Consider the following 14,634-nt stretch of genomic DNA (forward strand, 5'->3'; position numbering starts at 1 on the left):
CATGGTGGTCGCCAAACAGCAGTTGTCAACGACCAAACATGTTCTGGAGGCCTCCTCTAAAACCATGGCGTCGGCAGTGGCACTTTGGCGTCATTCCTGGCTAAGAACGACCTCCCTCCCCTACGACACACGCTCGTCGGTTGAGGATATGCCCTTCGACGGCCTGGGCCTCTTCCATGCCAATACAGATTCTTCGTTACAGGATCTGGATAAGAGTATTAAGGCCTCCCGGTCTTTGGGGATCTCCTCTACGTTCCGGCATTCCGCTAAACCGAGGTCTTGGTCCCGCTCTTGGCAGAGAGTCCCGTCGTCCCGTCAGTCTCCAGACACTAGATGGAGACCTAGATCTTATTCTGGTAGCCAGAAGTCCTCCTTTCAAAGATCAAAGGCAGGTCCTGCCCAACAAACGTCTCGTCCCAAACAGGGCAAGTCATCTAAGCAGGGTTTTTGACTTCCCGAGTCAGCAAAACCCCGTCTATACCCCTTCATCCGTTCCTGGCGCCACGTCACTTCAGACGAGTGGGTTCTCTCCATCATAACCCACGGCTACAGGATCCAATTCGACCACTCACCTCTGACACCCACAGTCGTCCTCACCCCACCCTCCCCACCTCTCCTCAAAGAGGTGTCCCTCCTTCTGCAAAAGGGAGCTATCGAACCCGTTCCATCTCAGTTCCAACACACGGGATTCTACTCCTGATATTTCACAGTCCCGAAGAGGGATGGAGGTCTTCGTCCCATCCTAGACCTCAGAGAACTGAACAGGTTCGTCACTTACCACTGCTTCCGCATGGTGTCCCTGCAGCAGATTTTGCCGTTACTCCGGGAAGGCGTCTGGATGGCCACCCTCGACCTCCGGGACGCCTACTTCCACGTCACAATCCACCCTTCCCACCGCCAATTCCTGAGATTCGCAATTGGCCACCAACACTACCAGTACACGGCTCTTCCCTTCGGCCTTTCCAGCGCCCCGCGGGTGTTCACGAAGACGATGATCGTCATTGCATGCCCTTCTGCGATGACGTCATCGCATGCCCTTCTACGTAGCATGCATGTTCAGGAATCTGAAGGGCTGTGGTTGAGCTATGAATGGTACAACCTGATATTAACATATAAAATGTAGTGAGACACCTAAGGCCTGAGACTGTCACTTTAAAAAAAACGTGTTACCTGAAGTATGGCAGGAGGGGAGGCACATAAATAGGCATGTGTCTGATCCGGGAAAACAGAGAAATGTCCTGTTTGTATTTACTGGTGTTGAAAAACCAGGCTATCAGTAATAATAGGCCAGGCACCAGGCTTCAGTTGTTGCTAATGATGGTAGTGGTGGCGACTCCTAGTTGAAAGCCTGGTGGAAGAGCTCTGTCTTGCAGGCCCTGCGGAACTGCAAAAGGTTCCACAGGGCCCTGATCTCTTCCGGGAGCTCATTCCACCAGTGTGGAGCCGCCACCGAGAAAGCTCTGGCCCTGGTCGCAGCTAGCCTGGAGTCCTTGGGACCTGGGAGGGCCAGTCGGTTTTGTGACCCTGACTGACTTCTATTTGAATTTGGCAATTTCATTTTCTGTGCTCAGTTTGGGGAATAAAGATTCCCCCCCTTCTAGTTATAAGGAGGAGCAGGCAGCTATGACGGAATGCACAGAAAAGCAGGTTTTAAAATGCTGCTTGTTTCAGAGAAGCCGGGAGATTAGGAGTTAATCTTCCCTGGAGAGTTTATTTGATAGGCTGCTGTACAGGTTCTTGGATTGGCCAGCATCAGTTGAGAGAAAGTATAACAACAGCTGTTCTGGAGGGAAAAGAGTTCCACCATCACTTGTCAGAGAGACTTTTTAGTCTATAACAGGAGTCGGTCTTCTGATAGGGTAAGTCAGAAAGATTCGTCTGCAGAGAGAGGAGAAGAGACTCCTTTGCCCTAACTGTGTTAAGAACTACTCTGAGGGAGAATTGAGATTCTAGATCCAGAAAGCTACACAGACAAAAGTACTGGAAGACAGATTTGGCAAGGGTGACTGGGCAGTTAAGGCTGAAACTCCCAATCAAGCCAAGTAGAAAAGGGTTATTTCTTCTTAGGGAAAAGAAAAATAATTCCTGCCAATAAAAGGGGCTTGTTAATGCCCTGTCTTTTAGGCCGAGAAAACAAGCTTGCTGTAAAAGTGAAAAGGCAAATCTTAAATCTGCGTGATGATCATCGTTGTGAAGGCTGCCTGTTCTTGTTTTCATTCTGTAGTCATGCCACAGCCTGCCAAGCCTGAATAGACCTAGAATGAGTTTAGAACACTTTCCTTTCTCCAACAGCAGTTTAAACCCTCCCTCAGAAGTTAAATGGGGTGTGTTCAAGGCTTAATCCCTGGTGGTTCTCAAATGGGCCTTAATTCGTACATGTAAACAGGGTCCTTTTTTGTTCCTCAGGGTCCAGTTGTCTTCGGCGATCTCCAGCACGAAGATGTGATGAAGCAGCCAAATCGATTAGGCTCTGCAGCGGTGGTGAACTCCAGAAGGAACAAAGCGCTGTCGCCTCCCTCCAACACGAAGGTGCCTCCTGGAGACAGGCAGTGTGGTTTGCCTCCCCGTATCCCTTCCTACCTCCTGCAGAACACAGAGAAACTGGTCAGTTCATAAGTCTGCATAATCAAGAATATTAATGCACAGTTTGTGTTTTTGTTACACTGTGTGGTGCCTTGCACATAAAATTGCAATTGCTGTTGTCAGGGCTGGGTAAAGACTCACATGTATTTGGTCGCTGAGTGTCTAGAAATTTAATGGTAGTATAGGGAATTGGAGCAGTGCAGGGCTATTGCTTTAAAAAATGATGCTGATCTCTAAAGCACTTGGAACTTGAATGTTTTGTGTTCTCCCCAGGTTTGCCTCAGAAAAGTCTGGGTTTGTGCTTTGCTTGTAAATGAGTGCTATACCTTCCTTTTGATGTGTAGGTATGTTTTGGTTTATGAGATAGACCTACGGTATTCCTAGACACTCAATTTTCTTGCATGTTGGACACTATAGTGGAAGGGAAATCAGTTACAGATTACGCTGTGGAGAAACTGTAATGTGTTACCTCTGAAAATTGTTGTTATTTAAATGTCTGAATTGCCCAATCCCTGAGTACACAAGGCTCTCGGCGATTTACAACAGGTTGAAAACAATACAGAATTACGGATTAAAATCAACACATCAGTTGTTAATTTAATAGTCTCCAGATGGCTTCCATAATTTAATCTAAAACCTGCCCTAGGCTGTTCCTTCTATCTTGTGGGCAGGTTAAGGAGGAGGCCGAAGTGGACAGAATGGAAGAAAAGAGGGTGCCAGCTATGATGGAAAATCGTCGCTGTCCTTAACCAAAAGCCTCGCGGAACTCCTCTGCCTTACAGGCCCTGCGGAACTGCATTAAGTCCCGCAGAGCCCTGATGGAAGTTGGCGGAGAGCTCCACCAGGTTGGAGCCAGGGCCGAGAAAGCCCTGGCTCTGGTCGAGGACAGCCGGATATCTCTGGGGCAGGAATCACCAGCAACTTGCTCTCAGCAGAGTGTAGTGCTCTCCCAGAGACATAGCAGAGGAGATGGTCTCGAAGGTACACAGCAGGTTTCTTATATGCAGATATAAAATTATTTATACGTATAGGCTGAGATTGGCTCCCAAAGTAACTTGCAGCAATGAAAGTCCAGCTCTGAAGTTTCGGTAATGTAGACATGCAGGTGTGTGTGTGTGTGTGTGCAGCCTTCTCCTTTGGCCCCTGGCTGTTGAGAACTTTGTCCTGCTTCCAAGCTTAACTCTCCAGGGGGAGGGGCAGATGAGCTGCAGGTGCCCCCTGAGTTAGCTGATGGTATAAATGCTGGGGCAGTGAAGCAGCCCTTCTGTTTATTTCTTTGCCCAGAAGTCATTTTTTAAAAGCTTTTTAACTAACAGTCCTGAGACTGAAAGTGGATAATGCTTCCAGCATGGTATAGTCGTTTAGAGTGGTTTAGAGTTAGAATCTGGAGAACCAGGTTTGATTCCCCACTTCCCTGCCCCATGAAGGCCGCTGGGTGGCCATGGACAAGTCACCGTTCTCTCAGAACTCTCTCAGCTCCACCTACCTCACAGGGTACCTGTTGTGGTGGGGAGAGGAAGGGAAGGAGATTGTAAGCCGCTTTGAGACACCTTAGGATAGAGAAATGCAGGGTATATAAACTTACTCTTCTTCGCAGCTGCTTTGACAGCAATCTGGTCACTGTCACCTTCATTTTACAAGTGAACCTGAGGCGTAGTAACTTTTTTGCTAACTGATAAATTTATGCCTGAGTTGGTTGGATCTGGCTGTCCTGCACTAGCTTTCTGGGAAGAGCTGATTTTTCCCTCAAATCTCTGGAGAACATGATTTCCAGGAGTGCTTTTACCTCCAAGCCAATGCTCCCTCTAAGCTGTGGAGTCTTGCGAGCAAAAATTCTGCTTTGTGAGCTCCTGGCATTAAAGTGGTGAGCGAGCGATTTGGCGACTGCATAAATTAGTTTGCTCCAGAGCCATCCTTCGTGAGCTAAGACGAAAAATCTGTGAGCTGAAGGCTAAAAAACTGTGAGCCAGCTCACACTAACTCAGCTTAGAGGGAACACTGCTCCAAGCTGTCCCTTGTTGTTCTCGAGAATGCTGTGAGGTCGGCATTGTTTTGGATTTCCCCATTGTTGTTCCTGGTGGCTGCTAGGGATCCTTGTAAACAACGGCCTCTGAATACAAGCAGTGCGGGGAATCTTTTTTCCCCAGTTGCCTTCTCAACTTGTGCCCTACAAGTTCCTAGTCTGGGGTTCCCCAACGCGGTGCCCCTGGGCACCCTGGCAGCCGCCAACACCTTTCCTGGCACCCCCCAGAATATTTTTAGAAAGTGGGTAGGGCCAGGTGAAAGTGTTTGCCGAGCAAGGTTTCTGTTTGGCCACTGGAGATTTGATTGGCTATGCAGAAAACTTGCTGCAGCTGCTGCTGTGGCACAAAGATCTTCCCTGTGTGACAGAAGGTAAGCTGCAGCAGCCATTTTGTGGCTGGTTTTATCTCTGCACCCTCCGCACCCACCACACTGTGTCAGAATCCCAAAGGCGCTGATGGGGTCAAAAAAGGGTAAGGGATTCCTCTCCTAGTCCTTCCAAAGATCCCCTCCCACTTGGGCAGTGAACCAAAGCTCTCCATAAATGATGCATTCCCCCCCCCCCCCCCAAAAAAAAATGAAAGTTAGATTCTTCTTCCAATTCCCTTGTTGTTTCTCAGTTCAAGGTGCTGGTATAAATAGGACAGATCTGAATTCTGATTTGAGAGGTCTTGCTAGTCTTGGTGTCTGAACAGCTGGATCTGAGGTACTTGCTTGGCAAAGCCTTCTGTATGGGACCTTATAAAGCAGGTACATTCAGAGAAAAATATGTTCAGGTGTTGTCTGAGTGATGCATTACACACTGTTCCTTTTCGGTGTCAAATGAGGTAGAAAAAGAACTGGCTGGTCTTTGAGGTACAGTCCGTAATCAGAGAAGAATGCACGTATTCTACACGCTCACTTTCAATATTGTCAAACTCAATATCTTTCCGGCGGTAGAATCTCCTGTGCACTTTACGTATTTGGCATACAAGAGTACCTCTCCTTCCTTGCTGGTAGAATCAAGTTCAGTGAAGTAATGTAGTGGCATCACAGTTCAGTTGTTTTTTCATATCCCCTGAAAGTAATAACTTGAGCTGTCCTTGAAAAAGAGCAGTTTGTCTCAGAGTTCTCTCAGCCCCACCCACCTCACAGGGTGTCTGTTGTGGGGAGGGGAAGGGAAAGGAGTTTGTAAGCCGCTCTGAGACACCTTTGGGTAGTGAAGGGCGGGGTATAAATCCAATCTCTTCTCTTCTTCTTCTGATTGATCGCAGTGTCTCTGTACGCTGGAAGCAGCTGACTTGGTGATTTGCTTCTTAGCATGTAGTAAAGAATGGAAACACGTTGGGAAGGATTAGACAGGGTCCATGCATCAGCTGCGGTGGCTCAAGTGGTTAAGACGCTGAACTGCGGGCTGTGGAAGGTCAGTAGTTCAGCAGTTCGAGACCCGAGTGTGCCGCATGACGGAGTGAGCTCCCGTCTCTAGTTCCAGCTCCTGCCAACCTAGCCGTTCGAAAGCAAGAAATCGCAAGTAGATAAATAGGGACCCCTTCGGTGGGAAGGTAACAGCGTTCCGTGCGCCTTGGTGTCTAGTCATGCCGGCCACATGACCACGGAAACGTCTTTGGACAGCGCTGGCTCTTCGGCTTTGAAACGGAGATGAGCACCGCAACCCTAGAGTTGGACTCGACTGGCTTTCGAGCAAGGGAACCTTTACCTTTACTTTAAATAGGGACCACTTCAGTGGGAAGGTAACAGCGGAAGGTAACAGCGTTCCGTGCGCCTTGGTGTTTAGTCATGCCGGCCACATGACCACGGAAATGTCTTCGGATAATGCTGGCTCTTCGGCTTTGAAACGGAGATAAGCACCGCAACCCTAGAGTCAGATTCAACTGGCTTTCGAGCAAGGGGAAAACCTTTAACATCCTCATGAATAAGGAGTAGCAAGGAACTGCCATGTTTTAGGATAGAGTCCATTACTCAGTAAGGCACAGGACTTGCATGCAGAAGGTTCCAGACTTAATTCCTGGCATCTCCATTTTAAAAGGCTTCAAGAAGCAGGTTTGGGAAAGTTGTTTTTCTAGCCTGAGACTCTGGTGAGTTTCTGCTAGTTGAGAGTAGACAATGCTAAGCTACATGAATGGTCTGACTCAGTAGGAGGTGATTGCATATGAATGGAGACTCATGAAGGATCTCTTGAAATGGTTCAGACACCTAGATGCTGATCAGCCATCAGCTTTGCCCCGAGATCTGAATTCAGCCACTGAATTTCCAGGGCTGCTTTCCACTTCAGCCATTAGCAACACGGATCTTCTGTGTCCTGAGAGGTGTGTTTCAAGAGACTTGAATTTGCTGAGACTTTATACATAGTGCTGCCACAGTGTGAATTTTGATCCTTAAATTGTGTTTGCAACATACTTCTTGGTTCATAGAAGAACCTACTGTTGACTGCATGGGAAGAGTAAAATGACATTTCTTAGGGGAGATGAATCTAGTTGCAAAGAAGAGAAATGCTGAGGATTTTACCTTGGATAGTTCATTGACTCTTGAATAGTCTCTCCTGCTCACTACTTTTAAATTATTTTCTGCAGTTTTCAGAATTTTAAAAAGCCAGGGGAAGATTCTCAGGAAACCAAGTTCTGTATTAGGTCGTGCTTAAAGGTCAGCAAATGCACGAATGCATCGAAACGTGTGGGTGAGATCACAGTTTTTCCTGTGTAATATACAATGAGGTCTACAGGCTTCCTAGTTTTATAAATACCAAAATGAACAGCTAACCGCCCCATACTGCTGCCGCCTTATGTGAAGACAGAATGTGAAGAATAAAAAATAAAAGTACTCGGATATTTTTTAAAAGTCGTTAGCCGTTGTCTGGCAGCTTTAGCCTAAGTACTCGTAGTTGTGTGTATTTTCTCAAAGGTGTCTGTGGTAAGAACTGAGATCTGCTGGAGGAGTTTCTCATTTGGCTTGCTTGAGTTGTTGTTGCATTGCAGGATTTGGGCTTCACCTGACACCAGAAGGCAAAATTAAGATGACGTAAACTACCATCTTAATTTACAGTCGTCTTAAGCTGAGTTTTAGTCATTAAGGGTAAAGAAATTGTGGACTTTTCTTGTCCTTTGTTTGAACGGATGTGAACACAGGTCCTCATTGCTTAGACTGAAATACCTGTTGCATACATTTGAGTTCCTGAATGCAGGTGGTTTGAAAAGGACAGGAGATGGTTCTTGCTGGGATGTCAGACTACTTCTGTCTCCCCTTTTCACTTGCAAATTGCTTCTTTTGTCTCCCCCCCCCTTCCTTACCAACAACCACACTAGAGTCTTCCACCATTCAATCTGTCGCCAAACTTCCTTGAGTTTGAGATTTTATTTTTCTCTTGCAGAATTCCCGCCTTGCGCAGTCTTTAAGAAACCTTGTGTGTCAAAGTCCCACCTGTACACCCATCAATGGGGCTCCCGAGCCCCCAAAAGCCTGCACATCACCCCATCAAGTCAACGGAATAAGTAACTGGTTAGTCCTCCTTTTCTTACAGGTTGATCAGTGTGATATTTGAAATGTATCCTGTTGAGTTGACCCTCCTCTGCCTCTACCAGCTTTGGTGAAAGTGGACAAAATGAACGTGCGTTTTTGAAGGGGAAAGGGTTCTCCCATCTGTATTGCTGTTTTGGAAAGTTTTCTTGCCCAGCAGAAGATAGATCACATACTTTGCGTGCAGTTGATGCATTCACGTAGTGAGGCTCATGGTCTGAAGCTGGTCGCTGTTGTCCTTTGGCTTTGGTGTTCTGTCAGGATAGAAGAGAGCCTGTTCTTTGTTGGACTTGGGAGTGGTTGCTACCTGTCAGGTGCAGACCCTTGGCTGTAGTATGAGCTTTTCTGTCTTTCGCTACTTCTCTCTGTATTCCCCTGAACAGCCCAAGAGCTGGGTTCCCTATTCCTAGTCTTGATGTGAGGCCTAAGGGCCACATGCAGAAGGAAATGGCTCCAGTTTCGTGTAGTGGTTGAGTGCGCGGACTCTAATCTGGGAGAGCTGGGTTTGATCCCCCACTCCTCCTCCACTTGCACCTGGCTGGAGGACCTTGGGCAAGCTGTAGTTCTGATAAGAGCTGTCCTTGAAAAAGAGCAGTTTCTCTCAAGAGCTCTCTCAGCCCTGTCTACCTCCCAGGGTGACTGTTGTGGGGAGGGGAAGGGAAAAGAGTTTGTAAGCCGCTCTGAGACACCTTTGGGTAGTGAAGGGCAGCGTACAAATCCAATCTCTTCCCTCTTCTTCTTCTGAACAGAGTCCACATGGCCTTGGCTCCTGAACATGCTTCTTCATGCCTGACCCGGCCAGACAGATTCAGTTTGGACTTGCTACGTGTTTGGAGTCTCCAGAGTCTTTCCAACTCTCATTCCTTGTTGCTTTTATTACAGTTAGTCTTCCCTTGGGCGTTTGCTTCTGATTTATTCATGCTTTCAGAGAAACGTGTTACTCAGCTTGTTATTTTTTCCAGTCTAGAAGTGTTGAAAGACTCTATGACTGGTCCACTGCAGGCAGCAGCGGGCCTGTAAAGTAGCTTCATTAATCTCGTCTTATAAAAACAGGTGAGGAAATATTGGTGTGCAGAATTTCAGGGGGACCCGAAGCTTGGCATAGGTGATGTTTACTTGATTGTCCCTAAAATGTGATGAGACATCTTCCGTGGTCAGTAGGGATCCGAGGCTTGTGGTGTCGTTGCTTTTTAAAGGAAATTTCGTCGTTCCACAGTGTCGCCTCTTGGTGTGATAGAAGCTTAATTAAAAACTTTTCCATCAGCTCTGCTGTTTGCCATACCTTGAATGATTTCCCTTAGGCTCTTGTACGTGAGATGTAGTGCTCTGTCTCTCTCTGTTTCAAAACTGGAAGAGTTAAGATACTAAGCTAGACTGGAAGTTATATATTGACTTGTTATGGGGGTGAGTCAGAGCCATTTCAGGATCTATTAATGAACATGAAAGTTCGCTTGTATGTTTCTTTCCCATAGGACAAACGTAAACATGGTAGAAGAGTTCTTTTGACGGGATTATTGAAAAACGGAGGACTGGGATTTCACTTTTTCTGGTAAAGGTAAAGGTTTCCTTTGCTCGAATCCGACTCTAGGGGGCGGTGCTCATCTCCGTTTCCCAGCCAAAGAGCCAGCGCTGTCCGAAGACATTTCCGTGGTCATGTGGCCGGCATGACTAAACGCCGAGGTGCACGGAAGGCTGTTAACCTTCCCAATGAAGCAATACCTGTTTATCTCCTTGCAGTTTCTTGCTTTCGAACTGCTAGGTTGGCAGGAACTGGGACCAGAGACGAGAGCTCACTCTGTTATGCGGCACTCGGGTCTTGAACTGCCGAACTACCGATCTTCCAGTCTGCCGCTCAGCGTCTTAACCTCTGAGCCACCATGCCCCACCCACTTTTTTTTTGGGGGGGGTTACTAATAATTGAACATCGATCTCACTTCCCAAGTAAGTTTAACTTTTGAGTTAGATAAGAATCTTTAAACTGTCCAGACGAACCATGATGAAAAAAGGGGGGGGGTTACTTCTGGGAAAGGAGAGCAGGATACATTTCAGAGCTGCCTAAGAGAGACTTCCTGTGGATTCTTGCTTCTAGCTGTGAGATTGGGGAGCCACAGAGCAGTTATCATCTTTAGAATGATGAATTTTAACATAGTTGCATGCTGTTGCTAAAATAATGGTTGTTCTACCTTTCTGATTTAAGGCGATATGATGCTGCGTAGCAGGAGGAGTGTTTGTTACAGTGGAGTGATTAATTCATGCAGTGCATCTTTGCCTGCTGTCAGCCCTTCTAATACATTGGGGGCATAAGCCAAATTGATACAGCGATGTTTTGCCTGTCTTTTCTCCCCAAGTTGTAAAAATGAAAGAAAAAGAAATTCTGTTTCTCATTTGGACAGTTGTCTTTGCCCAGCTATGGGAGCCAATTTGGTGTAGTGGTTAAGTGCGCGGACTCTAATCTCGGAGAACCGGGTTTGGTTCCCCCATGCCTCCACTTGCACCTGCTGGATGACCTTGGGCAAGCCATAGTTCTGATAAGAGCTGTTCTTGAAAAAGAGCAGTTTCTGTCAAGAGCTCTCTCAGCCCTGCCTACCTCACAGGGTGTCTGTTGTGGGGAGGGGAAGGGAAAGGAGTTTGTAAGCCGCTCTGAGACTCCTTCGGGTAGTGAAGGGCAAGGGGTATAAATCCAATCTCTTCTTCTTCTTCTTTGTTGTGTTCAACAGTTTGTGTGTCACCAGAAGGCTGTCAGTGGCCTTTAAGGTATGTTACGCTGTTTGTGCAAATCTGTGTACTGAGAGTAGCTAGAATATGCCTGGCACATTTGAGTACATCAAGCAGAGGATAGGGAAGTGGGAAAACTGCCTGTCTTCTCTCTTTGGCCGTCTGTTGTTGTGATGCTGGTGTGCTTGTAAGCTGGTTGCTGCTTGTCTTGAATGAGTGAGTGAGGCATGGTAGCATCGTGGGTAGGGCCGTGCTAGAGGGGCTTGCAGTTGAGTGGGTAGGTGGGAGTAGGTGGGGGTCAGGAGGGGTGGCACACGATAGGGTCTCTGTGTTAAGTGTCCCAGCTCCCAGTGGGTGCTGTGAGGGCAGCAGTGTGGGAACCCACTCATCGAAGCATTTGAATGCTGACTCTTCCATATCCCAAGATGGGGATCTGGATTAGGCCACAGCTATGGTGGCTCAGGGGTTAAGATGTTGAGCTGCAGACCGGGAGGTCGGTAGCTCAGCAATTCGAGACCAGAGTGTGCCACATGACGGAGTGAGCTCCCGTTTCTGGTCCCAGCTCCTGCCAACCTAGCAGTTCCGAAAGCGAGAAATTGCAAGTAGATCAATAGGTACCACTTTGGTGGGAAGGGAACACCCTTCCGTGTGCCTCGGCGTTTAGTCACGCCGGCCACATGACCATGGAGAAGTCTTCAGACAGTGCTGGCTCTTCGGCTTGGAAACGGAGATGAGCACCGCCCCCTAGAGGCGGATTCGACTGGCTTTCGAGCAAGGGAAACCTTTACCTTTTTAATGGTGTGGGTAGGAAGTAGCTTTTTTAACCTCAGAGGGCTTCAGTCGTCATGTGGCTTTCCTTCCCTTTGAGTTGGGGAAATTAACACAATGACACTTGTCACAATCTATAGTAGGAGTGGATTTTTCTGTTGGGGGGCAGGGCAGTGGGGCTTCAGCTGTGCATGTGTGTTGCAAAATTGATCAGTATTGGAGGAGGGGGTATATATCTTGTCCCGGGCAACAATGGACTGGTGTTCCAAGCCGTTCATAGGAGGAGAATTTGCAGAACTGTAATCATAAAGTGCCCCGACCTGGATGGCATGAGATCTTGAAAGCTAAGCAGGGTTAGCCCCGAGTAGTATTTGGATGGGAGACCGCCAAGGAAGTGTAGGGTCACTATGCAGAGACAGGCAGTGGCAAACCACCTGTGAAAGTCTCTTGCCTTAAGAACCCAGCTGTGACTTGACCACACTTTCCAGCACCACTAGTTTTGAAGCACGCTCGGTTTGCTCGCGTAGGCCAGAGGACTGGCTGAAGGAACAGTGAACTGTCATGCCTCTCTCCATTGGCGTGAAGCAGTTATGGCGGCAAGGAGCAGCCTGGCTTCTGCAGGGGTCAGTCAGATTCCATGGAAGCCCACAAGTTGGACATGGTGGTGATTAACCTCTTGTGGGCTGCTGGAGATCTGCTGCCTCTCATAGTGACTGTTTCTAATAGCCACACATCAGTCTCTCCTCTCTTGCACTTTTGAAAAAGTCATAAGAAAATGGCACCCCTCACTAGGAGGCGTGCCGGGTTATTTATAAACATTTAAAGCTGATTTATATTGGGTACGGTCATTGGTCTGTCTCGCTCAGTAATGCCTGCTGACTGCTAGCAGTTCTCTAGTGCTGGGGTGTCAAACATGCGGCCCGGGGGGCCGAATCAGGCCCCTGGAAGGCTTCCATCACACTCAGCCATTTCATGTTTTAACCTGGGTCTTAGACTCAGAACTAGAGATGTAAAATTTCCGGAAATTTTGAAGCTCGGAAAAAAACCCGGTTTCCCCCCAGTTTTTTTCGGGGGGAAACGGAAAATTTCGGAAAAATTGAAAAAAAATGCTACATTAGCATTTCTTTTGTCTTTTCTAGATTGAAAGTCATTCTGTTACTTTAGGAACATAAAATATGACTATGGACATTTTTACTTGGCATGAAATTATCACAACTAGCATATTAAAAATATAGTTTATCCAAACAATTATTACAAACAGAATACTCACCCACATGCAAAAATAAAACTGAAACCTTTTTATTTTCTTCTGACAATAGCACCTTCTAAAGGAAGAAATGCATCTTGTTCTTGCATTGGAGAGTTCAGTTTGTAACCTAGGACTTGCTTGTCCTCAGTGCACAGAAATTAGATCAATCTGATACCATATAGATATATTTTTAGAAATGATTTGGAAAATATTTGAACACCTTGTTTTAAAATATTTTATTCATCATGTTAAAATAAAACGTTCCATAATCAATTTTTTTCTTTTCTTTTTTCAATTTTTCCAATTTTTCCAATTTTTCGGAAAAAAATTAAAAAGGCTTCAGGACAAAAACGGTTCCCCTCGAATTTTTCCAGTTTTTTCCCGGGCCTTCACATCTCTACTCAGAACTTGGTGAATGTCAATAAATCAAAAGTAGGTTAGCAGCATATAGAGCTAATGTTTTAAGCATGCTTTTATTTTAAGTTAAAAAAAACAAACCTCTTTGTGTCTGTGTCCTTTATAAAGCTTATATCTCCGCTACCTGGTATTACATTTTATGACACGTGGCCTGGCCCAACAAGGTCTTATTTATGTTAGATCCGGCCCTCATAACAAAAAAGTTGGAGAGACAGAGATTTTTCACAACCTTCACTACTTGATATGCTTTAACTGGGAGTACCAGGAATGGAATGTGGGACTGTCTGCATGCAAAACAAGTGCTTTTCCACTGGGCCAAGGCCCCTCCCCTTGCCTCAGATAAGGGTTAAATTCCAAGGCTGATAAGACTAGTAGTATGTATGTCTACTGCAGGTCTTGCCCTGAACCTGGATGGCCCAGGCTAGCCCTATCTTGTCAGTTCTCAGAAGCTAAGCAGGGTTTGCCCTGGTTAGTCCTCAGATGGGAGACCAGCAAGGAAGTCCACGGTTGCTGTGCAGAGGCAGGCAATCACAAACCACCTCTGTGTGTCTCTTGCCTTGAAAGCCCCATGAGAGGTTGTCATAAACTGGCTGTGGCTTGATGGCAGTTTTACACACGCAATTTTCAGAGAAATTTGAAAAGATAGTTTTGTTTGTAGTATGAAAGTCGGATGTTGTATTGAAACCATGGCAATGTTGAAACCATCAGTGGGGATCTCTAGTGACAACACATGAAGAAGTGAGGGGTTTGGCTTCTGTATAGAAGCGGCTTAAAATAGATCCAGTCTGTGGGCATTACACTAAAAAACAAACATTCTGTCCCTTTTTCATTTACTGAAGACACATAACGATTCAAACAAATAATCACTGTTCTCATTTCCTTCTGCTTATTACTCAGACACTCCTAATTGTACTTTGTACGTGCTTTCTTGGCAGTCAGATGGCTTTGTCTCCTTTTCTAATCAGACTGATTGATCTCCGAATTTTTGTCTTCCAGTGCTTTGGTTTCTCCTCCTCCTCCTCCTCCTCCTCCTCTAAAAATTAAAATAGAAATCCAGTCTTGGAATTATTATGGAATCATTAAATAATCATTAAAGACGCACACTTGGCATTTTGCAACAGGCTACTAGTTCTTATGATGTAGCAGAACGGACCAAGCCTGAAGTTTTGAAGGGATGATCCTCAATTTTCAAAGGACTGTTCTGCATTTGCTGAACTATGAGTTGGTCAAGGACGGTGGTTGCTCTACAAATTGTATTTATGGCTGTTCTTTCCAAAGCCAGCCCCCTCCCCCAGAGTTTTGCCTGCACAGATCTGGGACAGTATGATCGGTATTAGCAGGACTAACATTTATGTAAAACTCTTACGTAG

The 14,634-nt window shown here is 46.3% G+C and overlaps 1 protein-coding gene across 1 annotated transcript in view; it reads left to right on the forward strand.

Annotated features, from left to right (window-relative positions):
• The window catches only part of LOC107113612 (KAT8 regulatory NSL complex subunit 1-like), a 60,538-nt gene that overhangs the window by 25,126 nt on the left and 20,778 nt on the right, over positions 1-14,634 (forward strand). Inside the window, exons 4-5 of the mRNA XM_015414957.1 lie at positions 2,407-2,604; positions 7,970-8,097. Of these exons, the coding sequence (XP_015270443.1) occupies positions 2,407-2,604; positions 7,970-8,097 (326 nt within the window). The remainder of the gene's footprint in view (positions 1-2,406; positions 2,605-7,969; positions 8,098-14,634) is intronic.

Source organism: Gekko japonicus, unplaced genomic scaffold, assembly GCF_001447785.1.
Source record: "Gekko japonicus isolate JY-2015 unplaced genomic scaffold, Gekko_japonicus_V1.1 scaffold3738, whole genome shotgun sequence".
NCBI lineage: Eukaryota > Metazoa > Chordata > Lepidosauria > Squamata > Gekkonidae > Gekko > Gekko japonicus.